Raw genomic sequence first — 27,156 nt, forward strand, 5'->3', positions numbered from 1 at the left:
AATTGCGGAGCATTTGGGGCCATATGCGGGGAGTTATGTGACGAGGTGCCTGCACCTCAGAAAGAGTCAGCTGCTACTGGAGACAGCACTGCTTCCATTTTTTCTCGACGTAGCAGGTTAATGGGATGTAATCTTTACTTATATAAATCACACGCAAACTGTGGATCGAGGACCATTCCCCGGCTGCACTTTTGTTACGCACAACCGTTCTATGCCCAGGAGAATGCCCCAGGGACACAATGCTTTGTGCCAGCTTGTAGTGCTTCATCCGTCAGAGATGCTGCGTACCACGGGGCGAAATGCTTTGTGTGCTCAGAAGTACCAAATACGTGGATAGACCGCTGAGGAGTTCTCCCGTTCGCCGAAGGGAGTGTATTGAGCCAGGGGGCGGAGAGGCAATCAGCCTCCAAATACAGCTATCCACTTTGTTGGGGTTGAGGCTACTTCGCAGCTTCGCCTTCTCTGCATGTGACGAACGCCTGTAGTTCACGGCAGTGAATTCTTAAGTTCCACACAGGTGCCTCTACACGGGATTCCGTCCGCCACTCAACTAGCCGTCATTGGGCATGGAAGAAGTTTCAATCGAGGTGTTTTCATCGCGCTAGGTCTCTCTAAAATAGAGACATGATCTACGATATACGTACCAATTCCGTTCGGCTGAAAAGAAATCGTCCTCGTTGTGACGGCGGGTTAGAAGGATAGTCAAGAGGTAACCTCAACGACCCGACCCCATCAATATCGAGAAATCACGAACACAGTGGCCCCGTCGCTGCCATCTTGGGGAAATACGGTTCCCCAGCACCTTTAATTTCATACGCGTGTGTGCGCTGGATAATGAGCACATGGCCTCTCATGGGCCAAATCAAAACTAAGCCCGACTACAGCGACTACGACGATTAGGCCCGCCAGAACGAATGTGATCTGCTCATGTCTGTCTTCATCGAGGGGCCCGTTTGTACGTTACTACACGAATCCAGTGGTTTAAGTTGCCATGGTGCCGGGCCTTCTCTCTAAAATTGATTTCGTTCCACTATGCTGTCTTAAACACGCTGTCGCTGCACGATCTGAAGAGGCAAAGTTGAACCTGTCTATTCTCATCGGGAAATTAGGGTCACTATTGTGGTGTTGATGTGACATCGTAGGTGTGTCGCGTGGAAGCCAAATGGTCTTGCGCGGAGCCGCTGACGAAGAGCCGCCTTTCACGAGGCGTCACCACATGTCAGTGCGTTGCACCGTCCTCCTAAACTGGGGCTGGTATTCTGGTGCACGGGGAGGAAAGTCATTCTCAGGACACGAACACGATGCGTCTCATTTGAAATGATCGCTCCAAATATTTCACCAAGACAGTCGCAGCAGTTCCTGCCACCCAGAACATGGTTCCCGAGTGACGCCCTTGGATGGGGAAGCGGCAGACACCTAGAGCCACTCTCTGTTTCAGAGACGCGTGGCCCCGGGACGCCGCCGATTGAGAGAGACGTGACCTGAAGAGAGGTTCGCTCGTCCATTGCCCCCAGCCACTTTCAGTTTTTTCATGGCTCTCAAACGGAGCAGGTTACCAGCCATTGTATGGTGGCCGTTCCTGTTACTCCACAAGCGTTTACAGTCTGTCAGATCTGGTTGAGTTTTCCCCTCTTTGATCCAAGCCTTTTTTGCAACATCATTTGCGTCTCTTTCCTGTATAAGAGACGTTTTCCATTTGCCCTTCAGAGAGGGTGAAGTCCAGTCATGTTCCGAATATGGTTTGATCCCCGACATGCCGCTGACTCTCGAAAATCGTTTGCAGAATAAATTGATTGGCGCGCAGTGTTCCGAGAGTTTTTTAAGAAACGTGATGTCCAGTGCTGTTTGCCACCTGCAACAGGACCGACGTTTCGCGGCTTTCACCCCTCTTTTTAGCGTCCGCACTTGTTCATTTCTGATAGACTTTTCCGCTATTGATGCACCGCGTTTGGGGGGAGTCCACGCAGACCACCCCCACCAGTAAGTTCAGGTGCCGACAGGCTACTGGTAATAGAGACTGAATGACTAGTTTCAGGCTCAAAAGCAGGCAGCATCAAAAAGTGTAATTTGCGTCCTAGATGTCACCCATGCAGCTGCATGGTAACACTCATGGTTCCATGTTACACGCCGGTCGCTCCAGTGGCATGGTGGTAGTGTTCCGGATCTGTGCGTGATTATTTTGACACTTACGGAGCCGTATATGTTTTGCTTGCGCCTGCCCGCGAAGGAGTGGCACTACAGCAACGGACTTTTGTTCCGTTTTTTTCTCGTGGAAATATCGTTGGTAATTTTGACTAGGATAGAATACGTTTCTCTTTTGACGGGGATGCCTCGTACACATTGGCGTGACTTGTGTAACCGCAGCTACTGACTACCGTTCTGGAACGTCATGTCGAAGGACATACAGAATCGGTGTTCAGGTGAAATATTTGATGTTGAAAGGGAGAATCGAGACCAGGTGATGCGTGGATGTGCTTGACAACGCTCACGTTTGGTGAAGAAGTAACATCCAGCAGCATACTCTGTTGAAGCACTGGGCCTGTGGCTGCCACACGCGAACGTCCACGTGGAGACGGCTTGTGTTTAGACATGGGAAGCTAGTTCGCCACTGTTCAAAGGCGGTGGACGTGTTTCTTGGCGAACCCGTGTTGGCTGACGCAAGATTCATCAACATCCGGCCAGCAAACGCGGCTGCAGGGTTGTTTGAGGTTGGGACGGTGACGACGCGTTCGTTGTTGGGCTTCGCCAGGCGGCATGTTCGTGGAAGGTCCACATGCGCTGTCATACAACAGACTCGTGAGTGGTTTTTCCAGAAACGTTGGAGTTAGATTGCTCGTACAGCGAAGTGAAAGTGAACGCCAGGAGCTATCGGACTGCGGCCTCCCAAGGTGCTGACGTTGGTTTGTTGCTGCCGTAGAAGACTGCAGTAAAGGAAGGCTGTGCCTGCACGTCTTCTAACACCACGACCTTCGATTGTACCCTCTTTGGAATAAGGCCGTCCAGTTCGTTCCGTCAGTGTCTTGGCGAATGGACGACCGGCGGTATCGCAAGACGCACGCCATCCGAAAGAGCCGAAGAGTCTTGTTTCAAACATGGGGGGCTCGGTCGAAAGCGATCCGCGGTCGCATGAGGAGTTGCGTAGGCATTTGATGGCGCAACTGGAGTATTTGCGGAGCGCCCGAGGACGTGTGTCCCAGCGAAACGTCGAACTACTTCAGGGAACAGAGTGTCTACGCGCACAGTTGCGGCACATGCGGAGACAGCGGGAGATCATGGACCGACAGCGTGTTCGTATGGAACAGCAGCTCCTGTATATGGAGGAGCAGCACTCAACAATCCAGCAACAGCGAGCTCACCTTGGGACACTCCAAGGTCTAATTTGGAAAAGGCAACGAGAGCTGGAGCAGTTAGAACGGAAGGGGCTGCAGGGAGATACTGTGCCGTCGAAGCAAGAAGAACAATGTGATGCCAGTCTTAGCGATAAATCATCGGGACAGACTTGCACAACTTACGACATGATCTCTACAAACGCCTCGAGCACGACATCGCATGATGGGCTCGCCCGTCGCGTTAGCGGAGTTTACCGGCGTGTCTCCGACTCTGAACTTTCTTCGGGGGAGGACGGTAAACGCGAGTGTGAAGTGGTCGACGTAGACAGCGGACGCAGCGGACGCAGCAGCCCCAGCGTGTACGAGTTAGCGTCTAGGTTCCAGGCGTCAGGGGTACGTCACTACGAGAGTGCAAGATTCAATCAGTCAGAGCAACCTCACACGCTGCCGCGTACCACGGTATGAAAAATTGTCCGGATGCCATAAATACATTTCGAGCTACCGGTAGTCCATACGGTCCAGTGGTAATAGACTTGGAGACAACAATGTGTGCGTCATGGTATTGCGAAGCTTACCGTCGTCATTATTATCATGAATGCAGTTTCGAACATTTCAGAGTGAGCTTGCCAAATGAAGGAGTGCGCTGTTGTGCGTGTCGGTATAGGTTGTTTTTGAAAGGAACTCGTATTTACCGGCGTGTTGGCTTGTCGCTAAGTGATGTGGACTGCTGAGATGCGGTGTCTTTTGTATAGGGAGCTGAGACGGAGCATATCGATCGTGCTGACGACCAGTCTGTTACAGCTTCGTCGTGCAGTTCGAAGTCTTCAGAGCTGTCTCAGCCTTGCACCAGGCAGAGAGAGACTGGGGATATTTGTCCGGCGCTGCCATTGTGGCTTGACCCATCGGTAACTGGAATCGGAAAGTCCCCCTCTACCGCAACCTCACGGAGCATCAATGGACAGTGTATGAACATCGTGACGAACAGTGGCGATGCTTTACTGCATTCGACAAATATTGTTGTGTCTGTCCTCAAAGCGTCAGGAGTTCAAGTATTTGGGAGGGCAGATGAGGTTGAAGGCGTTGAGATACAAGAAGGTGATCCTGTGTCTACTGGAGTCGAAAACAGGGCAGTTGCCGTGAGTTCCACGGTTTCTCGTTCGACGTATCAACTGGGTGGATACGTGTCACCGGGTCAGCAAGCCGATGTGTTGCGGAAACTAGAGCAAGATTTATTCAACAACAGAACTCTTCTCTCGGTCACTGAGGATTCAGCGGAAGGCTTTCGCACGCCGACCACTTCAAAAAGGTTAGACGAGTATCCAGCATTCGCAACCGTTCATTCGCCGCACGTTACGGATGCAACTTGTGAGTCAACACAACGGAACCAGGATTCGAATATGGGTTGCGGAAGCTTAAGTTCGGAGGAAGTAAAACCGGAGCATCCGTGCGCATTCGCGACAGAACATGCATCGTTATTCGCCTCAGAGGCCCTCCGTTCACGGAACGCAGATGCAGTTTGTTCCTCAATTGGTTCATGGACGACAGGCGCGACGACAGCGGTACAGGGCGATGATTCGCATTCAGGTAGTTTCGTGCTGTCTCGCTGTGACTCACTACAAAGTGTGTCGCCCTCTCGGTTGCCGCCTGTCTTACCTCCTATGAGGTACGTTTGTATATCTGACGATCCGTCTTGGGCAGGGTCAAAGACAGAAGAAAGCCTTGATAGAGTGCAGGGGTGGCCTCGCTCCGCGACAACAGCAGGCAAACGGGAAATGAGCCAGGAATATATATGTGAACTGAGCTTGGGTGCTGCGCGAAGCGTTCAGCGCTCTCCTTCGTCTGGTGGAGCGTTTACGGAGCTTTCAGACGTCGTTCTGCCCAATGTCGCTGACGTAGGAGAGGATATTCAACAGAATCTTGAGTCACCTAACGAGAAGACTGATTGCAGCAGATCTAATACCACTAGTAGGCGAGAAAACAGGGAAAACGATATCCGAGACCAGAAAAGAGCCGCCAGCCGCCGACACCCGTGGCTCCCCGATCAAGGGGGACAGGAAATACAATGTGAATGGCATGCCAAACGGAGGGCCCCGCGTAGAGCAAGTGGTACGCCGTCCAAGCAAACTCCTGGTGGGGAGGCAGACGAATGGAGCGACAGCGAGACTGACGGCTGGACAACGGTCATGCTCAGGAACATCCCGAATAAATATAACCGCAAACAGGTGATGGATGAGGTCGACATCAAATTCAAGGGGAAATATGATTTTTTCTACCTACCGATCGATTTCCTTCATGGATGCAATGTCGGATACTGCTTCATCAATTTTATCGACGCTGGGGCGTGCCAGGAATTCAAGAAGGAATTTGAGGGGAAGCGGCTCAACCTCTTCCGGTCCAAGAAAATCTGCACGGTACGCTTGGCTTCGATCGTTCTATAGGTACCACTTCGCACACGTAGAATTACTAGCTGTCTGAATGGAAAACTAAGACAACGCTAGCAGACCTATATAGCCGTTGTGGACTGTTTATTTTTATACAACCGTACGCGTCGTCAGCAGATGGCTACAGCATATATGCGAAACAACCATTGTAGTACTGCATACTGCTCGTGAGAGTATCGTGACAGAAGATGCTCAGCAGTCTGTTTCATGTGTGCGCCCTTGAACGTGCCTATTTGTGTCACTGAATAGGTAACGTATGGTCGGGTGCAGGGGATTCGAGCGATTTTGAACCACTACTTCAACTCCGCAGTGGTCCAAGCTCAAGATGCGTCTTGGCGACCCGTTGTGCTCAAAGATGGTGTCGAACTTCCGTGGTCGGAACTTCATACGGCGTTTCCGGACATCTTTGATAGCGAGGGGCGTTTGCGGTCATCCAGTGGTGATGGTGGCGCACCTGATATGCCAGGCGTTTCTGGATCCGGGTCTGGACGAACATCTGCGAGAACCCTTCCATCCGGACGACGAAGGGGAAGTAAACTGGGCGTCACAATCGAGGCTCAGCGAAAGGAAATGCGCAACCTTTTTAGGGGTGGCCAGCACAGTAGTCACGGGAGGTCGACGAAGGGAGGAAGACCTTCAGACCGTGCTGCTTGGCGGCATAGGCATACATGAACTGCTCAGAAGAGGTCAAGCTGCGGTGCCGCAGAAGCAGGTGATACTGTATTCGTTCTCAATGTTTCCAGGCAGGCTCTTGTAAACATTTTGAGAAGGGTCAGTTCTGTGGTGTAAACGAGGGGCGAACGTGAAGCGGATTAGGGGTTTTACCCCGGCCGGCCCCGTTTTTCTGTGTAGAGGTTGCCCCTCGGTACGAGGTATGTAGTCGTGTCGTCTGGCGGAGTATAAGTGCATCTGTACTTCGTGACAGAGTTCACGCACATCAGTTGTCGTTTGTAACAGTTTGTCGCGTAGCGGCCGTCATCCACATTCCAGCTTTGTGGCAGGGCCGCCGTGACACTCCGTCTTCTTCCGATTTTGCTGCGGGTGGCGACGCGTGTAGTCAGGCTGTGTCCAAAGGCAGAGTCCATGGAGGAGAGTTTTTCGCCAACCCAACGCATTGCCAGGAAATGTAGACTATGGGAGACACAATCTAGGCTTGAAGTAGCCTTTTCATACACATTATGGTGAAAGTGCAATAGTAGTAAAACGTATAGCATTTGTTCTCGTATCCGACTACCAACTGGCGTTTTTATTTCGCCATGGTACTGGTAGTTAGTCAAATTCCAGGCGGCATTGTTTCTGAGGGTGATGAGATCCCATTCTCCGGCGCACGGAAAGAAGGCTTTTTGGTGACAGTGGGAAAATCATCTATATACTGTTTAGTTACACCACCGCAGATACATCGTGAAACTGTCACGCGCTCCATATTGAAACAATGCAAGTCGGTATATGGGTCCGAACAGAAATCGTATGCTCAAGGTTGATGTAATCACAGCCATCCGATATAATCAAGAATGCGGTGGGGAGACCAATCGTGACCGCGAGGAAACGAGCTTCAGAGGTATTTTTACGTTTGCAAGCACGAACACTCGGCAAGGCTCAAGCAGTCTGCTGCAACGGATTCAAAGTAGTGGCACGCCGTAGTGGAATAGTGAGGCTGAGAGACCATATCCTTATTTGTTGTGGCGGGGGAGTACGATGCGTTTAACTTTCGATTTTTCACTTACGTGTGCGGGCTATGGGCGAAACAGAGAGAGTAGACAGAGGGGGGCGGGGAACTGCGGAGAGGACGTGAACAGCGTGTGCTGGCGGAAAGGTACATTGCATGTAAGCCAGCGCTGGTTAGGAAGTATTGGTCGAGCAGTATGCTGGCGTTCGTATGCTGAAAGTGTCTTTGAAGTAGTTATATGACCCTGTTCAACACCTTTTGTGGTATCCCCAGCTCTATTATTTCGACATACGGGATACAATTCTGCACCCATCTTTACAGAAAATACTACCGCTAACGCGTGTTCCCCCCACTACTCCTCTGAATGCGTTGTCACTACAGAGCATCCGTCGTTTTCGAAGACATTGCCTGCTCTGCTGCCCTGTACCTGTGCGATGGTAGCGGATCCCATCTGTGAAAGTGAAGCCAGCGTTTAGGAAATTGTAGAGGAATCTGTTCCCTGCCTGATGGCATGATACATATGAGATGCAGCCTTTTTCTCCCTGCCGTACACAGCTCGATTGAACATGCCGCATAGAAACGATAGCTACTTGTCACTGTATTGTTTTGACAACGGTGTCCCCACTCTCTTCTATATCGGCGGCGGTGGAGGCATTACCCCTTCAACCAGGTGCTCTGTAGGACTTGCATCACCAACGAGGAACGCTGACTTTTTTGGATGCACGCCGAAGCAAGGGTAGTGTTGAAACCCCCTGTTCAGGTGCACCGTTTGACACATCTGATTGTGACTGCCTGCGGAGGAAATAACAATCCAGTTTCAATTGTTGGCGAAGGCGCTGGCTTCGATTTTTCAGTTGCATCTTGGAAAACGTGTTTCCCACAAAGTATTCGTCTGGTGAATCTATGGCACGAGCTTTTTACTGGCTATTACAGACATTTCCAGCGCGGCACTGCACTTCCATGTCCCGGCGGGAAGGCCGTCCGCGGCGTGTGCCGTTCCATTTAGAACCATTTACATCTACGGACAAACGATTTCAGCTATCAGTTGATCAAATATCCTGTATTCAGCTATCGTGTATCAATGGTTCTCCGTGCCTTCGTCTGCATCGTCTATAACTTGCCAGAAGTGTACACGGATACTGAGCTCTTTCCTACACCCGACATGCACGTGGGAACGTTTAAATACGCGTTTTATGCAAACTCACTGCATCATGTCACAACGTCGGACAAGGTAGAATTGCCTTAGGAAAAGGAATAAATAGGATGGGCAAGCAAGGTACCGTCGCCGGGCCGCCGCGAAAGCCTTCTCCTTCTTGCTGGCACGATCGGGTTCGAAGTGTACGCGAAGTGACTCTGTCTGTCCTTTTTGATCAACCTCAGAATACACTACTTTTCGTCTACCTTGTAAAGTGCAGCGCGCAAGGCGTGCTTGAGCTCATAACTATGAGTAAGAAGTCAGAGCTCCGCCCCAAAGTCCTGTTCCCTTGCGCGCATGCACACCGTGTGCTTCCGGTTCAAGTATCCGTCGGAAAGACAGGGTTGTCCTCGCTTTTGCTTCGACAAAAGCATGACACTTCATGAGCCCTTCTATCTGTACCACGAGTCGCTGCAACTGGCGCGTTGTTAGCAGCATTAAGCTGATTCTTTCAAACAATATCCAAGCTCAGCAACGTCAACGCTGAGAGTCTCGGACGCCCCACTTCACGCTCACCGCTAGCCCCCTTTAGCGGACGTCGCGAGGAGACCGGAAGAATGAGCAGGGAGAAGGAAAAAGGCGCTAGAGATGCAAAGAGTCAAAGGACCGGAGGCAGTCTGAGCGTTTGTTCCCTGGTTGTGTCTTCAGCGTAGGACAATTTTTTTCATCTGTCACTCAACCCGCGCCCGAGTCGTCTGCCACTTTCTTAGTGTACCACATCCGTTCAGAGTCCGTTGTCACTTTCCGGACTTTTTCTTCCTTCATCGACGGCAGCTCGCTTCTAACAACTCTTTACACAAGGCAGGTCTCCGGGTGGCATCACTTGCTTGTTTCCTTGTGGCATTTCTGTTCAGAGGGCCCCGTCTCGTTAACTCGGGAGCGTGTCTCCCGCGGTGGCTCTTCGTGGTGTGCAGCTGCGCTGGACCCGCTCGCGCTCCCGTTGAAAAAGCAGATTACTTCTTTTCTCTTTGACTGACTTCCCTCATTCTCCCTCTCTGGATTTCCTGCACAGAGAGCCCCAGAAACTGGACATCTTATTCCACCGTCGCGAGTCTCTCACAGCTGTGCTAGCGCGACTTGCTTCGCTTTTTTGTGCCGTGGTTGCTCTCTCGCTCCTTTCTCTGTTGTAAGTCGTCTCTTTCTCGGCGAAAGAGGGAGAAAGCAAAAGCGGAAGAAACGCCGCACAACTTTAATTTCTTTTCCGCGGTGGAGACAACGACACTGAAGTCAAAGGTCTCTCCTGCGCATTTTTCCGAAGCTTGAGGTCGGCGGCCGAATCCGACGCTTTTAAAGGTAACTTTACGGTTCATTTTGAGGTGTCGCGTGTCTTTTCGGGGTTCAAAGTCTTGCTGGCGTGCATCGATGCGTTACGCGCGAGGTCAGGCGATCCCCGCCTCCGAGAAAAAGTATTTTATGGTGAAACCCCACCCTCGGAGAACTCTGCTTTTCTGGATTCCTTCTTCCTCCCCTTCTGTGCCGCCGCTCTTTCGTTTTCCAACCGGTTCGACGTCTTCTCTTCTAGGTTGCTTGCACAGACTGCTTGTGTACCTCCGTGCCAACTGCTCCACTGTTTTGCTTCGCTGTCGCCCTACCTCCTCTCCTCCGCTCGCCACGCAGATTTCATAGCTCCTGTCTCCATCGTCTGATTCACACAGTCATTCTCGCTTCAGCGCTCGTCCAGCAAACACCATGCCGCCGGCTCACCACGGGTCTGGAGGCCGCAGACGGCCTGGACGCGGAAACAAAGGGAAAAGAGACACGGAAGCAGGGATGACAGCTTCTCCGGATCCGGGGTACATGCGACCGGAAACGCCTGCTGCGCCTTCGCAGCAGACTGATGTTCGAAGTCCTGCGTCTGCGCGAGAGCACCGAAACGCGGACGTCGGCGTTGCGGCGCCTGATGCGCTCACACCAAACGCGGGTGAGCAGAAGGAAGTCGAGGGCGTCGCGAAGGTAAACGTAGCAGTTTCGTCCGACCAGCCTCCTGACTGGGCACCGTCTCAATCAGACCTTCCCCCGTCGTTGTCCCCGACTACTGCTTCTCGCCCTGCGACGTCCTCGCGCTCTCCTCGGGCCAGAAGCCGTCATTCGCCGGTCGCTTCTTCCTCGGCCTTCTCTTCTCCAGCCCCATCCGCTTCTGCGCTCACTTCTGCTTCTGGCGTCCCTGAGGCGCCTCTCGCTGCACCCGAACTGAAACATACTTTAGCCGCGGACGAGGGGAATCCGGAGCCGCGTCTTGAAGGCCCTGTGGAGCGGCTGCACGCCCGGCAGGAGAATCCATTGACAGACAGCAGCGACGGAAGTTACATCCTTCTGGAGGAAGGCGAGAGTCAAAGGGCGTGTCTGGACCGGAAGAACAGACATCTGCGACAGACGACGCCTCCAGGTGTATGGACGACTGCGGATCTCGCGTCTCAAAACTCTCATTCTGCGTCTTTCGCTTCGGGGTTCCGCAGAGCTCTCTTGCCGTCTGGTGGAAGTGGAGACCACGACGAACAGGCAAGCGACTGTAGGGCGTCTCTCCGAGGCATGCAGCGCCCATGTTTTGGATCGCCTTCGACAGACACGAGGATGGGAGCCGCAGAAGGCCTCCCCCTTGCATCACGAAGAAGACGGCAGCACTGGCGCCGGGAACTGCGAACCTTCGGCGCTGTGGCTCTCGCCTGTCTCCGTGCGTCTTGGCATGGGATGAAGAGAGCGAGACTTCGCGCAACTCGGTGGATCGATCGAAACGCAGCGACTGTACGCGTCGCATGCTACACGTTTCTCCTCCTCGTCACGTCGACAGGGAACACCATTTGTTTCAAGTGAGCAGAAGAGACCTCCAAACCAGAGGGGCTTCTGTGAAGAGTCTGTACAACCCAGAAAGATGCCTTCTCTGTTTCGTTTTTTCTGTGTCTTCGCATTTCACTCCTCCGTAAAATGGCTCTTAATGCCTCGATGAGGGTCGCGGCGATTCCTAGCGACTCCAACGTTACCCTAACAAAGTGCAGTAGCTTAGAACGAAAGTTGTTTCGAGCAAGAAACGAGTCTTACTTCAACTAGAAATTACTGGAGAGACGTGCTGTCCGTTCAGATCGGTCTCGTGGACCGGATTCGTCTTTCAGGTCAAGGGGGGGACTTGTGCTTCTCCGTCGCCGGGGCAAAGAGCAGGAGGTCTTTCACATGTGTCTTTTCGGCGCCGTCATTCTGTTGCCTGTGAAGAAGACAAGATATGCTCTTGCGACTTGCTTTCGATTTCAATAACATGGTCTCCGCCGGCATGCGAGGCCGCTTCGAAGGACCTCTCAGGCTCCGGACTCACTGTTGCGGCGGCGCATTGGCACAGAGACTGTATCGACTCGGAATGTGATAACCACAATGCATGCAATACATGATCTACGTCTGGAGTTTTCCAAATCTGTTGCAACAGGAAGATGATTGACAAGATGCCGAACTACAGCCCCTGCCTAACACAGGTCACCACGGTTGTCTTCGTTCCTGTCTTCTTCGCTCTCTCCTTGTACACCGACTACGCCGGAGGCCTCCCCCAGGTGAGGGAGAGCAACTATCTCTTGTGCCATCTTCAAAGTCGGTGGCTCTTCTCAGTAGACGTTTTATCTCTGCAGATATTCAAAAGAAAACAAACAGGCCTCCAGTAGTGTGCGAGCGTCACAGTCCGGCGGCTATTCTCACTAGGTATTGCTTCCGAAACATTCGAAATGAAGAACAAGCAAATGTCTCAGCGTGCAAAGCGTTTTGTGTGGAGGCGCCATAACTTTGATAATCAAAAAGATCATCCTGTACACCCCGTCAGACGGTAACCAATCACAAACTACGTGCTTCGATATCTGAATTGTCGACATGTGAAATCGTTCTGTCCTTGCCATTTACACATCTCTGGCGATACTTGTTGCATCCCCTGGAACTGCTGACTTCCGTTTCGATTTACGTAGTTCATATCATTATGCGATTTTCGCGTGTCTCCTTCTGTCAAGCCACTCTTTTGTCTCCTTTCAGCTGCGACTGTTTAAACCATGAGCTCTTCCATCCGCCTTCCCCCCAGCTGTGAGAAGGATTTCTTTCTCCGTGTTTATCCGTATGTCACACTGTTGCTCTCTCGATGGCGTCGCCTCTGTCCGTATGCCTCGTTTCCCTAGCCTCTCAGTCTCGGCCGCGTCCAAGAGCGCTGTCCTACAGAGGAGCAGCCGGACAGCAAGGCGTGCGTGGACGGTCTGTGCTTGTTCTCTCGTTGGTGTGGACTCGTCTTCTCCCTCGCTTCTGCGTGTCTCTCAGGAAATGGCAGATTTCCCGAAGCGCAACTTCGCCGTCATGGGTTTCCTCGACTCCTTCAGTGGCGTGATGGCCATCATCGGTGCTGTGCATACAACGGGTAAAGCTATTGTTGTCTCTCTTTCTAACTCGAAAGTAACGTGTGTACATCAACAACAAAGCACACGTCGAATATAATCTGACAGGGCGTTCTGTCGCTCTGCCTCTTCGTTCGCTGACGCCGGTTTCCGTCTCCAACAACCCAGCAGTCGCGTTCACACTTGGTGCATGCGAGAGGGAGGACAGGGTTTTAAACGTGATGTTTTGCCATGTTGCCCTAAAAAAGAGTTTCAAGCACTCCGGAGGCGCAGCGGGGGCGAACGCAGAGCCGTATCCCTGCCCAGAAGCCTGCTTTACGTACTCCGCATTTGGTGCCGACGCTTACTGTGCATGCAGGGACCACTCAGGTAGTGCTCCAGCAGAGCTGCATTGTTTTCAGTCTTCTGGCCTCAATTGTCATGCTTCGCAAAAGGTAAGGTGCCCTTGTTAGCCTGTTGCCGTTCGTGCCTCCGCTTTTTCATTTCACGGTTTCGGTTTTGCCGCACATCTCTCTTAGTCGCAGCTTCTCGTCCAGGTCTTTCTGTGTTGGGGTCTCCATTTGCCGCGTTTTCCTTCGCGCGGCTTCCCCGCTGACATCCCGCCTCGCGTCGGAACGTTTATGTCTGCGTGTGCTCTCTCCTCGCTTCTTTTCGTTCGTTTCCGAGATGAACGTCAACCGGATCAGCAGCGGAGTGGTGCGCATCTCCAACCGTCGGTTGGGGGTTGTCAGAGGGCGTTTCGTCGCGTTTTCGAGCTTTTTGGCGAGCGGAGAATCTTGTTTGCTGTTGCATGCCAGCCGTGTTTTGCGTTTCTTATCTGTCATCTTCAGATTCCATGCGGCGCATTATTTAGGAGCCTTGGTCATCATTCTCGGCGTCCTCGTGGTGAAGTTGCCGGATCTTCTTCATCCCTCGTCTGACGGCGGCGGCGACGTCTTCGTCTTCAACTTGTTGTATCTCCTCAGCAATTTGGTCGGTGAAAGGACAACATTCGTTTTCGCTTCTGTAGCCCGTTTATCTTCCATGTCGCGTCCTTGGGCTGTCCCTACACTTCGCAGATTGCGCTTTTCTCCTCTCTCACTAGTAAACTGTAAACCGTCTGTATCGCCTGTCCTCAAGCTGGTGGAAAAGTGCAAATGCGCTTTCGAGTTTCGGCTGAATTTGCTCTTTCTGTACTCGTCTCGTTTTCATGTTGAACACGATCGAGAAGACGACGAAAAGAAGAAACGAAAAACACGGAGAACAAAGCAAAGAGAAAAAAAGCCATTTTACGCTCATGTGTCTATCGGCGGCTTTCCTCATGCGTGACTTTTGTGCACTCCTACCAGAACAGCCGTCTCTCTTTCCTGTGTCCTCTCTTCTCTTGGTGTTGCGGATCTCGGACGTTCTGTTCTCTTTCTCTGCTTCTTTTGTCTCTCTTCTAGTGTCTCTCACTGGTGTGTCCTCCCGACTTTCTGCCTCGTCTTCGCTGGCGTTCTGCTTTGTTGTTTTCCTCTGTCTTCTTTCTGTAGCTTTCTCTCTCGGTTACTCGCCTTCGTCGTGTATCGATCCGTTACTCTCCCGCCTTCGCTTTTTCTCCTCCTCTCTGCGTCTCTCTCGTTCTCTCTTCTTTTCTTGCTCCTTTCTTTGTCTTGCTCCTTTTCTCTCGTTCTGTCCCCTGACGTGTGTGACTGTCCGTTTCGCCCTCCTTCTGTCGCCTTCCGGATTCGCTTGTTTCATTGATATCTTCTGTTGCTTCCGTGTGTCTTTCGCTCGATCTTTCAGCCAACAGCTGTGTCGTGCGTTTACAAGGAAGTGGCTTTTCGAGGAGTTGAAATGGGCACAAACTACCTGCAGGCTTGGGTTGCTCTGTTCCAGTTCCTCATCGGCTTCCTCGTTCTCCCCCTCAATGCGCTCCCTGTGCTCGGACCTCGTAAACAAGAAAGAGAGATTATACTCTTCCACACTCACGCACTTATACAGTAACACAAACATGCCTGTGTTTATACGCGCGGCAAAATGCCTACTACTTCTGTATGTGTGTCAATCTGTGCGCCTCTCTATTTCTCTTTCTCCACGTGGCTGTACATCTCTATATCTATCCGTGAATCTATCTACATCTGTCTATCTGCATCTATCCATATATCCATCTATCTGTCTATCAGTATCTCTATATATATCTCTGTCTGTATCTGTACGCATATACATATATATGTATGCATATATATACATATATATATATATATATATATATGTATATATACATATATATATGTACACAAGTAGTATGTCTTTAGAGATCCATGTACAGGCGCGTCTGCGTGAGGCGACCGCGTCTCTGAACCTGCTGACGTCTTTGTGCATCCTCTGTGAGGTACGAAGATGCGTCGTCTTGAACACTTAGGTTTCTTGCCAGACAAGGTTTGAAAGATAGATGGACGTCGCTGGTGTCTCTTGTGTCTCCGTCGTCTCTGTTTTTCCGTAGAGAGAGTGCCTCTTGCGGAACTTCCAGCGAGCCTCTGGAATGGAACGCGCTGCCTCTTCGGGTTCAACACCATCGTCACGGTATGAGGAGGGAGGCGCTTGAGTTTAAGATCTTTCTCGCTTGAGACTCAACGAGATCATTTGCTCTACGCGCGTATCGTTTGTTTGTGATCCTTTGCCCACACATGCAAAACACTTAGAAACGAGGCTCTTCAGTTTCAGTGGTCGGACACGCGAGAAAGATGCTACAAAGCACATCTTGAATCGTGCACATCTTGTCGCTCCCTGGGCACAGACCTGTTTGCGTATGTATTTCTATCTACATATATATATATATATACATATATACATATGTATGTATTTCCGTATTCACATACGTATACATTTTTGTATGTGAAAATGTATATTTATAAATATATATATATATATATATTTACGCATGTGTACACTTTTATGCTGCTTTCTATCTAGTCTTTCCGTACGCACACGCTTTGACACATATGTTTATGCACTTGCGTTTATTTGTATTTGGCAGATATATGTATAGGTCTACATTTGTTTGTATATGTACATGGTTGTAGACATAGGGAGCTCTGAAGAGGCTTTCGAATACAGAGCGAAGAATCAAAGAACAGATCAACAGCTACAGAACTGAGTGCACATTACCAACGGCTGACGTCTCGACACCAGAGAGACGCAAGACCCTCATGAGATATGTAAAACCGAAGCGAACGTAGGCATGTCTCGCGTCCCTGCATGTGGCTGAACAGAACTGCGGAGGCGCCGGGAACATGGAGTCGCCCTGTGACAACTGCGAAGGCGCTTGGGTGAGGCCGAGCTCGGAAGTGATTCCGAAGAATGGGCAGAAACGGAGGAGAGGAGACGTCATAAAGGACAGAAGACACAGGAGCGAAACCGAGGCAAATGCACCGACAGGACACGGCGGAAGATGGGGAAACCAAGGAAGACGGAAAGAGCTGATTCTGGTTTCAGATTACCACAGTGGAGATGAGGGAAGCAGTTAGGGGTGTAGTAACGGCGCGAAGATCGCGTTCGAGGGAGACACGCGGCGTAAGCAGTCCACTAGAAAGAGACACCGGAATCGAGAAAGATTGGCGAGAGAAAGGGGGGACAGCAAAAGAGACAGATGCTCTTCAGAGAAAAGGAAGTCACCTGAGGAGAGAGGGGAGTCACACGTAGAAACTCTTAAACCTCGGTTTCAGGGACCGTATATGGTGGAGCGATGAGCAAACAATCAGGTCCACATCGTACACTTCAGATAGAAGAAAGCAATTTTGTGGTTGTCGCCGTCTTCTCTCATCTACTCTGTCGACGCGATCTGGTCTGTCGCAGAAATACGTCGGAATGTATCTCAGCTTCAACCTCCTTTACAACATGTTCATCATCTTCGTAAGTTCGTCATGAGGTTGCCACAGCAGCAGCGCTTTGTGTGCGGGTGTCGCATTTCGTTCTTTACTCGTCGTGTGGGTCTTCGTGTCCAACCTGCTTGGACTGCGGGACGAGATGCAGCGAAGAAGCAAAGGAGGGGAAGACACAGTCAGTGAGATCTAAGAGACAAGGAAACCGAGAAAAACTGGAGAACTAAGCAAATCGTGTCAAGAGCAGAGACAGCGAAAGCGAAGACACAGTGAAGTGTAGAGATGTTAAAAAAGCAGAGACAGTGCATAATGTCGAAATGTAGACAACTCTCTCCGAAGTAACATGGCAAGAGACACAACAGAAATGTCGGTTCGTTGCCGAGCAGTCTGTCTCTCCATCTTCCTTCTTTCTCTTTCGCGGCGTCCGCTGCGTGTGTGGCATTGTCCGTCTTCTGTTTCGCTTGTTTCTGCACATTTCGCCTTGCTGAGTTCTCGTCTTTTCTGCACCGGGTTTACCTTCGTGCTGATGAGGAGGTTGAGCAAGCAGGGGAGACAGAGAAGTGAAGAGGAGAAAAAGAAAACACGACCGGGAAGGCGAAAGAGAGAAGGCAGACGACTTTGGTGCGTCGCCCCTTCCACAACTGTTTCCATCTGCCGTGTCTGTTTTTCCTGTTGTTCAGGTTGTGAAGAGTGGAGGCGCTGCACTGACTTTCTTAGTCTCCACGCTGAGGCTTCCGGTGACTGCACTCGCGTTCTGCTCGCGTGCCATCATGGTCAGTTTTCCCTCGTTTAAATCGCCTTCTGTGGCCTGGGTTTGCTTGATGACTCCCGCGGATCTCTTCATGTTCGTCTCCACGCGTGTCTGTCGGACCCAGAGGCACATGCGTCTGAATATCTTTTCGACCAGGCCGCCTCACACGTTTATGTCTGTACCGATGTGTATGCGTCTATACATTCGCAAGCATACAAACATTATGTCTGTGCACCTCTGTGAGCATGGGTGCGTATCCGTGTATCTGTCCGTGTCTGTCTGTGTCTGCATGTGAAGGTCTTTGCTCAGGTAGTAGCTCTGGCCTCTCCGTGTGTTTCGTTTGGGCTTTGGTTTGCATAGAAAAGAAAGGAGACGAACACAAGTTCCTTCTGCGTCTCTGTCTGCAGGGCGACCGCGCCGTCCCGCCGAAGGCGACAGACTTTTACGGTTTGGTGAGAAGGAACGCGAAAGCAAGACACACCGAACAAGAAGAGCGAAACACACGCGAGGAGGGAACATACAGACGGCAGACCGAGGCTGCAGAGTGACAGAGGAAACGAGAAGGGCTGTGGTTACCGGATCCATGTCCTCTTGTGCTTTTTCATGACCATCTTTTCGAGCGCAAACAGGAAATGGCATCCACCCTGTGTGGACCAGCGAACTGTTGGAGCAAACGTGGAAGAAAGAAACGCTCGTTTAACGCAGACACCTGCGAGTTTCCTCTTAGGGCTCTCTTCCGTCCTCGGTGTCCCCGCTCGCATCCTAGGCTTTGACCACAGTCCCGGTAGTCTCTCCTCTGCAGTTTCTCGTGAATTGTCTCTCGTGTTTTTTTCTTGCATGTGGGCCGTCTTGCTTCCTCGGTGTCTCTTCGCACCTGCCCCGTGCTGCCATCGCAGGCCTTTCTCTGCCATTCTCTAAACTTGCTTTCTGCATCACTCTGCTGTCTTCAGCTGGTTCTCATTCTAGGTCTCGTGATCTACCGCGCAGGTGGCATCATGAAACGGTGAGGTTGTTGCCTTCTTCGGATTTCGGTTTTCTTTTTCGGAGTACCGACGCCGCGTAGACTGCAGGCACTAAAGTCTGCTTCTTCAGAGCCTTCACGAGGGCGAGAGGCAACCGAAAGTCTAAAAAGCAGACTGAGAGTGATGGAAACGAGGCCTGTGTTGGGAATGGGGTCCACTGAATTTCCTTTTCGTTATGCCGTTTCTCCTTCTTCCTGTGTCTCTGCCTTATGTACCTTCTTCCAGTTTCATCATTTCCTCTCGTTCATCTACGTCTGCTCCCTCTGTCTCTCATGTCTCTTTCTGCTCCGTTCCGCCCTCTCTTTTGCCTCTCCCTGTTTTTACTTCTGCTTCGTTTTCGTCTCCTCTTTCTGGCGCGTCCTCTCCTTTCTAGTTCTGTCTTTTCAATTTCTGCTCCGTTCTCTAGTTTCTCCATTTCGTTCAGGCGCGCTCAGCGTCGCGCCGTCGCCGCTGCGCGCGGCCACACTTCGTCGCCGATGATGCTGACCCCGAGAGAAGAAGAGCAGATCGGGACCATTTTCGTCGAGGAGGTTTTTGCAGCTGGAGAGCTGGAAGACGGCGGCGTCACTGAGGAGGACGAGACCGACGACGACACCTCTGAGGTCGAAGTGCATCCTGTCTTCTCGTCCGTCGTCGCCTCTGAGGTGGGACGAGAAAGCGAGAGGTCGAGTAGAACGGAGGAGAAGCACAAAAGTCAAGCGATGTGCCGTTGTCTGTGCATGTCGGCTCTCTTCGCTCCTCGTTTACTCGCTTTTGCCTTCGCTTGTGTGCTGGCGTTTTCGCGTTCTCCGCTTGCACTGGTTGTATTGTTCGCGTCTGGCAACTCTGTGTTCGCATGGCGAATTGTTCTCGCGGTTTGTTGCTTCTGCTTCTCCGTCGATTCCGGATTTCGCGACTGCGCTTGCGTCTGTCTCTTCAGCCTCCCCACGTATATGTGCACACCAAACGTCACTCCCACAGCGACGGCGGCTACCACAAGTAGGTTCGGCTTCTACTTTTCCCGGATTTTCTCGCTTGACACATTTCTTCGTTTGTCGCTCTCGCCTCCGTGTCTGCTCCAAAAGGGTTGCGGGCGTTTCGGCTTCTCGCGATTGGCTGAACCATTTTATCCGTGTCTTTTTCTCATACATCCAGGCTCCCAGCCTGTGGTTCTTCGCCAGCGGCCTTCACACCGTTCACCCAGTAAGCCCAGCGAACGCAAGCGGGAGAAAAAATGCTTCAAATGGGGAAAACGACAAAGACGACGTCGAGAAGAAGCGCTGCAGTGGAGGCGAGAACGAGATGGAGAGTGCGTTTCGTGCCTGTCTGCATGATACACAGTTTGTTGGGATTTTGTGTGCCTATGCGTGAATTTACGACCACACACCTTAAAGCAGCAGACAGTCAAACATGTTTTGTCTCTGGCTTCCTGTCCCTTGTTGTCCTTCCTGATCGATTCGCGTCTGTCTCGTGGAGGCGCTCTCTGTATTTGTTCCATGTCGTTTTTCTGTCCACGAAGCCTCTCTGCGAGTCTTGCTTTTCTCAGACGCATGCCTGGTACTGGAAGCGAGTCCTGCAGCCGACGCCGAAACAGAGATGGTAGGTGGAGTTTGATCTGTCTGTTTCAACTTTATCTCTCAATTTGTGTCTGTCTCCAGTTCTGTCGTCGCTTCGTCTCTCGTCTCTTCTTCCTATATCCTTCCTCTCTTTTCTCTTTCGTTCTCTCGTCTGTGAGGTCTCCCTGGTGCTTTGTGTCGTGGACTCTTTTTGTTTTGTGCCCACACACGGTTTTGTTCTTTTCGTACATTTGTGTTCTGCGTTAGCGACGGAAGTTGTCTCCCCTTTATCTCCTCCCCTTACGACATCAGTGAACTTCGCTTTTTTGCGTCTCTCCTCGCTTTTTTTTTATTTTCAGGAGACGACGAGAGGTCTCCCCGTTCGCATGCATGCTCTTTTGATGAAGAGACAGGCTTCGCTGGAGGCACGGGAACAGGTAGACATTTCTCCTCACCTGGAACCGCCTTATCGCCGAACAGAGTTGGTGGCTACGAGCCTCCTTCGATGCACGCAGTGCAGCCTGCCGTTATTGGCAAGTCCAGAGCGAACAACGGATGTATATGAAAGACGCGAAGACCTTTACAGCCATGTCTGTGCAAAAACATGGACTTTGTGAGGGCGAGCAGTGCAATGACACCTTGGCGCTTCACATACAGAACAATGTCTACATGTATATATATATATATATATATATATATATACCATAAACTTCTCAGTAGGGGAGTTCGGACTGCGGGTTGGCCACGCTCAGGTGTTCTTCGTCGGTATATATATATATATATATATATGCATATTGTTTCGGGCGTATGCGGTGAAATTTTTTCGTAGCCACATTTGGACGCATAGGTTTACAGAACAGCCTCAGGTTGTTTCGGGCTGTCTGGTTGGGGACTCGCCATGGAACTTTTTTGATGTCGCATCACAGGCGTGATTTTGGCGTGACTGCATTTTTTAGAGAAACGGGGTTTCGGTATGTTTTTTGTATCGTCCGAGAGAAGGCTCATTCCGCTGCCTTTCTTGTATTTGCAAAGGATGTGAACGCTTGAACCCAACGCGATAGAAACTGTTTGTATAAAACGGCGAGACGGTGCTTGTGACAGTGTGGCGAAGCGCTGGGGGAAACTGGTGTGAATCGTGCGAAGAAATCTGTCGCGAATCTGAATTTGTCAAACAAGAATTGTCATTTCCTGTGTCCTACCGCGCACAGTCGTTTTCTTTTTTCGCTTAACTATGGGCTACCATGATCCAAAAGAAGCCACAGTGAACGTGCATCCACCTATACCCGTAGTGAGAATACTACATAAATGCGGAGTTAAAACAAATATGGCGGTGCCTCTAATCTGCAGCGACAGAGACAGTGCACGGTCTTTTCTTTGTGTTCTGTATGCGATCGACGAAATTACTATTGGAACACTCTCGTGTGTTCAGGAAAGTGAGGTGTCTGTACTGTTTCTCGTCGTGTCAGTGAATGTTGGAATGGGGAGAACCACAGGACAAAGTGACCGTCGCGTTTCCGCTCTGTGGCCTTTCAAACGAAGCATACAGCAGAAGTCGAAGCACCGTCGAACAGCAGAAGTGAACGTAGAAGCAGACGCGGGAAACGGCGTGTTGCTGTGGCCTGTTAAAGAAAATGACGGACACCGCTGACATTCACCAGATCCTTTGCATACAAATACAACGGGTGTAATCCCTGAGTCCTCAATGTGCATTTGCGTATATACATTTGCATCGCTGTATACATGCATGCGTATTTCAATATGCGTACGCAGTTGCCTACACAGCCATCGCGCGCACACGTAGAAATTTGTGTATGTGTATATTGTTGTTCATAGCCGCACAAATATAGGCATGCTGCACAGTGCATTCGTAGAGACGTACGGATGCGCAGTAGGGTAATCTCTCGACGAGTTCACTTCGAAAAAGATTCACAGAAAAAGGCTTGCATCCGCTGCTCCCCCCTTGTCGTGCCACGAAATGGAACTGCGACTGCCAGTATAACGGGGCTCCCTTTTCCCGTTCCCGTTCGTCACTCGTCATATTTTGCCACACCTGCGATTGCGTGCTGTCCTTCTCTTTGTCTTTCTCTGTGACTCTTTCATTTGCTCCTCCTCGCTTGACACAACGTATTGACCCCTATATGTATAATTAGGTAAATGTGTGTGTGTGTGTGTCAACCTCACGACATGGCCTTTCACAGGCGGCAAACTGTAGAACACCAGCAGACGGATAGGCAATCTTCAAGTGTGTAGGAACCGAAGGGATTTCATGTTGTGTGTCACGTTACCCAGATACAGGAGACTTGCTTGGTTTCGGTGATCGGCGCACACCTCTACCTGAAGTCGAAATGCAAGAAGTGCATTCGTGTGCAGGAAATACGCACTTTCTATAGAACCGCGTGGCTCCAAGCAAGATAGGGCATCCACGGCTCGAACCTCCAGGAACAAATCCAGCAGGACTCGTTGTATCTGACTTGGCTTTTGTAACGTCACACATATCGCCGGCAGTGTTCGTTGTTAACCAAGGCGAGACACCTTTCGGTAACCGCGGCCTCAGCAACGCTGTACGATGACTTTCTGTGGAACAGGAATGTGGACCTGTTGAGTAGAGGCTGACGGATTGGCTGCCAACAGTCGCACAGCATCGCGCTCTTTTCCCATCTGCCCCCCTGTGCGAATGTTTTTTTCTTATGCCCCTCTCCACTAGCCACCAATTTTGTGGGAACCATCAGTCCGATAAAAAGACGTCTTTCAAACGGATCAGGATCGTTGCCCTAATCAGACCCTCTTGTTAGCAAACACGAGCGTTTTCGACGATGGGACGTAAGCGGCGCTCACTGGAAGTATTTGTTTTTGGGTGGTTGTGGCCAGAATTAAATACCGAGTTTTGATTCTGGTCAGCGACTTTTTCCCATTTCTGCCAACTCAAACATGTAGCTGCTCCAGTTTCTGCTATTCCGTGTGCATCGCCGTGTCGGGAATCTCGTGCGTGTGTGTCGTAACCTGAAACATAACGTCCTCCGTCATTTGCATGCCCCGCTCCCCCATTTGGCACAATGCCCTCCTTTTCGCCTCGACAAGCGTTCTTCATCATTCGCAACATTTTTCTGTTGTACTGTTGCCTTAAACGTCATCCTGTTCTTCCGCCTCAGGGTGCAGATGGCCAAGGTATGTCTCAGTGAGCTCAAACACCAGTCGAGAAGTCTTCGCGAAACTTTAGGAAGGTCAAAGCTTCACAATGCTCTTCACCGTACCTATAGCTCCACGGCTTGCCACCTTTCACATTTTCAGTTCTCTTAAAGATAATCACGAGCCTGTAAAGGAGGAGAATGCCGTCGACTACGAATCAGCAACGACGCACTGCACTGCATACGAGGGCATTCACAATTGAATAAGGTGACACTCCCTGAACATCTTTTTTCTTTAGTTTAAGGTCGTTGGTGTTTTAACGAAAAGCCGATGGTAATACGGGAAGCTCGATGCGGGATCTTTTACTTTGCGACCCCGACACGTGGAGGCATGAGGCCTCTTCGTTACACATAAAGCTAGATTCAGATAGTGGTATACGCACAATCCTATCCTATGGTTGTGACTTCCTTTTTCCGTTGGCTGCGTCATGTCTTGTCGTTCTGTTCCGGTGTGCGTTTGCCTTTCTATAGCCATAACGCATACAGAGATTGCGGAAAACGTGCCAGTTACTCAAACGACGACTCCACGACCGCACAAACCTCCAAAAACGCGAAGTGAGTCAGGAATTTAAAAAATCCGAAGAGTCAAATATGAAATAGAGAACCTACACTGGGGACGTACACTTGTGCAATTAAAAGCTTTAGATAATATATGCCCCTCTGCAATTATATGCGCAAATGTAGTCGCTGGTGTGTACCTACTTCACGTATTCCTTTTCCTTTGTCGTTCATTGCGTTGTTACCGCCATTTCCACTCCATTTCCCGTCTGTATAGGTTCAAGAGGTCCGGCACCTCCTATCCCCAACGAGGACCAAATCATTCTAAATCCGGTGCGGTTCGGTCACTTCCTTCATCCAGGAGGCGAGCCCATTTTCCTAGAAGAAGAAGTCTTTCGAGATTCGTCTCCTCTAACGTCTGCTTCTTCTTCGTCTCTTCCACGTGATCTTCCAGGCCCCGTTGCTTCCGATACCTCTTCTGATGACAGCAACGCGTCTCCGGATGTCATCCACAGTGCAGACGCAAATACACAGGCGCATGCTTCTTCCGGAGAGACCGCTGGACGAGCAAGTCTCTCGTCTGACGATGCTGCCACAGTTAAAAAACATTTGCCTCGTCCTCCTGTGTCTGGGCATGTGACCTTTGTTCAAGGGGAGGGTATCAGCAGTCCTATGGACGCACACGAGGAGAGTCACTCTAGATCGTCTCTGGCAGACGGCCAAGGAAACATGCACTCGTCTGACTCAAACGACGAGGCGGGAGCCACACCTAGACCAAGTGACTATGAGGGGCCCGGTGCACTTTCACCCCCGGAAGGGAAGAGAGGGAGAGCAGGAGCAGAACATGAATCCGACGACTCTACTCTTCTCCCGGCACCGGTGACCGAAAAACCAGGAACACCGATAGAAATGGAGAGAGATGACCCGAGAAGGGAACCTGATGATATTTTTATAGACGACCCGATTTTCGGAGACGAAAAAACGTACAACTCTGCAGGGGAACTCATAGCTGTCGGCAACACGAGTGTGAAGAAACAGACACAAGCCGGAGACGAACGGGAAAAGCAATCAGACCAAGCAGCCAGAAGAGATGGATTGAGTCCAGAGGATCAAGAGGACGGTGCAGCGGGACCCCTGGGACCTGCTCCTAATCTGGGGTCTCCGTTGAATGCACTTGCCACAATCATCGAGGAGGGTTGCGTTCATTTGCCTGCGACATAGGGATGAAGCACGGAGATATGAAGCTGAAAAGAATTAATTTGACAGGGTCAAAGACAGCTCTACAACTTAGTTGCAAAGCAAAACGATTCCTGTGGACGGGAAGAGAATACCACGCCACTTTTGGCTTGCACGAAAACTACATGTACACGCGGAAAATCTGTAAAACAAAAGGGATTCCTTTATCATGACTACGGAGAATAGTCGCGTTAAGTGCAGACACCGCGCTGTCAGTTCCATGAACCTAGTAGATCAGTTCGGATAAGAAACAAAGATGTATATTTTTCTGTGCAGGAGCATGCTTATGCACGTATGTACATATATATATATATATATATATATATATATATATATATATGTACAGAGATAGCGATATCATTTTGCGTGTGTGCGTGCATGTAAGTATATACAGTCAAACACTCGTAAAGCACTCTATCTGCGTGTAGCGTCCCGTCTTCAGCAGTCCCGTTAGTCCACCATGCTACAAACACTGCCCTGGCGCGAATCTTGTCAATACCATACTGTGAGGAAGGGTTAATTATTTTGCCCTTTAAACATGTCCCTTCTCAACGAACACTTTGTTAGGTCGGTACACTGTTCGCAAAGCGGTATATTCATGTATGGAATTGCCCTACTGTTAATCGTCATATTCGTAGACGCACAACTAACTATTGTGATGGTTAAGTATGTTTCTTTGCCAGATTTCCAGCCATAGCCGTAGTACCGTAGAAACCACAAACAGGCAATGCATCTGGAAAATAGGAGTAGAGGCAAATGCCATGACATGAGGATAGGCTTGACTTGATTTTAGGACGCTGTGGTCATCTACCGAGCGAGCACCGGTTTCCAATACCAGAGACACACAAATTAGGGAAGAGTACGGCTTCGTGATCGTTCCGTTTATACGGATTGACAGCAGAGAAATGTGTTCCTCACTTTCATGGTTTGAATGCGTCGTCTGAAAACGAAGAAATCACGATAATTTCGTCATCTTCCGTTCTCAAATATTCATTCTTCAACGCCTTCTCAGCAAATGTGGAACCACTTCTCCAGATGGCCTCCTTGTATATAAAGACATGCCCGTTTGTGTACATGCCTAGTCTCTCAATCTATCTAAATAGATAAATAGATTGTCCTATTTACTCATATCTGTATGTATTGGTACAAATACCGTCTTCGTATTCCCACTGGCGACCAAACCACTGCTGAGTGGATCCTGAAAGCTCTTTGACACTTTTCAACAGTAGGAACTGCTGTCCCTTTTCTGGCACGAGGGCATGCTGAAATCATTGTGCTTGTGCTGTCACCGTTCACACACTACAGTGTCGGCAGGGACACCTAAGCATTGAACAAAACCTCACCTCGGAACCCTGCGTACCTGCGGTCGCTCTGTAAAAGTACATATGCAAATGTGTTTCCTTTTCACCCCCTCACTCCCAACCGGCTCACGTTAGAGTTTTCTTTCGTCATTCGTCAAAACGAACGCCCGATCGCACCAACACCCGTTACGTGCGAAGAAATGCTTCTGATGGACACGATCAGGCTCGATGAAACGTGCGGCACAACCTGAAACTTCACACGCTTTGGAGGACTCGTATCATGATTTCAACTCTGCCTGCTCCATGCTTTACAAACAGAACCGGTCGAAACGCAACTCACGGTACATAGGATGTAGGACTGTCTAAAGCGTGTTGCACATCGTTCATATTCACAACAGGGCGTTATGTGCTCTGGCGCACGTGTAGTTCCTTCATGAGAATAATTGACCAGAGCCTCTGAAAGTCTCTCGTCTCAGGGGCAGCGCAGCCGTTTGCGCAGAAAAAAACACGACAAAATCTTGGAAAAGGAGTATCTAGCACACAACATGGCAACATGCTTCCATCGCGAACCTGTTGCCGTGAAGTCTGGTAAGAAGTACGGCACTCATCCGGGCGCCACGTTTCCTATTGCCAGCAACACACATGGGGTCGTTTGGTGGATTTAAAGCATTTCATACCGTTGGTTCTACATAAAAGCACACAGAAGCTATTCTCGTCGTGAGAGAAGTCAAGAGATGATTAAAGGTCCAGGGTGTAGGCACAACGGCGTTGCGGCCTCACTTGGTAAGAAGTGTCACTCCCTTCAC

The 27,156-nt window shown here is 50.4% G+C and overlaps 3 protein-coding genes across 3 annotated transcripts; all 3 read left to right on the forward strand.

The window, feature by feature from the left end:
• Positions 1-326: 326 nt before the first annotated feature.
• Positions 327-9,565, forward strand: TGME49_313910 (RNA recognition motif 2 protein). The gene is made up of 3 exons (XM_018782799.1): positions 327-3,722; positions 4,082-5,740; positions 6,020-9,565. The coding sequence occupies exons 1-3, from the start codon at positions 3,093-3,095 to the stop codon at positions 6,440-6,442; spliced, it is 2,712 nt and encodes a 903-aa protein (XP_018635394.1). The 5' UTR covers positions 327-3,092; the 3' UTR covers positions 6,443-9,565.
• Positions 9,566-9,650: 85 nt separating this feature from the next.
• On the forward strand, positions 9,651-22,757 carry TGME49_313930 (transmembrane protein). Its single transcript, XM_018782800.1, has 18 exons — positions 9,651-11,438; positions 12,044-12,164; positions 12,907-13,003; positions 13,339-13,414; positions 13,811-13,952; positions 14,745-14,892; positions 15,445-15,524; positions 16,214-16,270; positions 16,797-16,853; positions 17,503-17,595; positions 17,981-18,025; positions 18,524-18,576; positions 19,020-19,239; positions 19,515-19,573; positions 19,730-19,777; positions 20,121-20,173; positions 20,490-20,567; positions 22,420-22,757. The coding sequence occupies exons 1-18, from the start codon at positions 10,321-10,323 to the stop codon at positions 22,518-22,520; spliced, it is 2,646 nt and encodes an 881-aa protein (XP_018635393.1). The 5' UTR covers positions 9,651-10,320; the 3' UTR covers positions 22,521-22,757.
• An 86-nt stretch (positions 22,758-22,843) lies between these two features.
• TGME49_313940 (hypothetical protein) lies at positions 22,844-25,368 on the forward strand. Its single transcript, XM_002364563.2, has 3 exons — positions 22,844-23,295; positions 23,787-23,870; positions 24,091-25,368. The coding sequence occupies exons 1-3, from the start codon at positions 23,184-23,186 to the stop codon at positions 25,032-25,034; spliced, it is 1,140 nt and encodes a 379-aa protein (XP_002364604.1). The 5' UTR covers positions 22,844-23,183; the 3' UTR covers positions 25,035-25,368.
• Positions 25,369-27,156: the final 1,788 nt, after the last annotated feature.

Source organism: Toxoplasma gondii, chromosome XI, assembly GCF_000006565.2.
Source record: "Toxoplasma gondii ME49 chromosome XI, whole genome shotgun sequence".
NCBI classification, from domain to species: Eukaryota; Apicomplexa; class Conoidasida; order Eucoccidiorida; family Sarcocystidae; genus Toxoplasma; species Toxoplasma gondii.

Excerpts from the sequence above, each read along its gene's own strand:
- TGME49_313940 (XM_002364563.2), top strand. The coding sequence starts at position 23,184 with ATGCCCTCCTTTTCGCCTCGACAAGCGTTCTTCATCATTCGCAACATT. Across the intron at positions 23,296-23,786 it reads TCAGGGTGCAGATGGCCAAG|CCATAACGCATACAGAGATT; the intron begins GTATGTCTCAGT and ends GCCTTTCTATAG. Across the intron at positions 23,871-24,090 it reads CAAACCTCCAAAAACGCGAA|GTTCAAGAGGTCCGGCACCT; the intron begins GTGAGTCAGGAA and ends CCGTCTGTATAG.
- TGME49_313910 (XM_018782799.1), top strand. The coding sequence starts at position 3,093 with ATGGGGGGCTCGGTCGAAAGCGATCCGCGGTCGCATGAGGAGTTGCGT. Across the intron at positions 3,723-4,081 it reads CTAGGTTCCAGGCGTCAGGG|GGAGCTGAGACGGAGCATAT; the intron begins GTACGTCACTAC and ends TCTTTTGTATAG. Across the intron at positions 5,741-6,019 it reads GGTCCAAGAAAATCTGCACG|GTAACGTATGGTCGGGTGCA; the intron begins GTACGCTTGGCT and ends GTCACTGAATAG.
- TGME49_313930 (XM_018782800.1), top strand. The coding sequence starts at position 10,321 with ATGCCGCCGGCTCACCACGGGTCTGGAGGCCGCAGACGGCCTGGACGC. Across the intron at positions 12,165-12,906 it reads ACGCCGGAGGCCTCCCCCAG|GAAATGGCAGATTTCCCGAA; the intron begins GTGAGGGAGAGC and ends CGTGTCTCTCAG. Across the intron at positions 13,004-13,338 it reads CGGTGCTGTGCATACAACGG|GGACCACTCAGGTAGTGCTC; the intron begins GTAAAGCTATTG and ends CTGTGCATGCAG.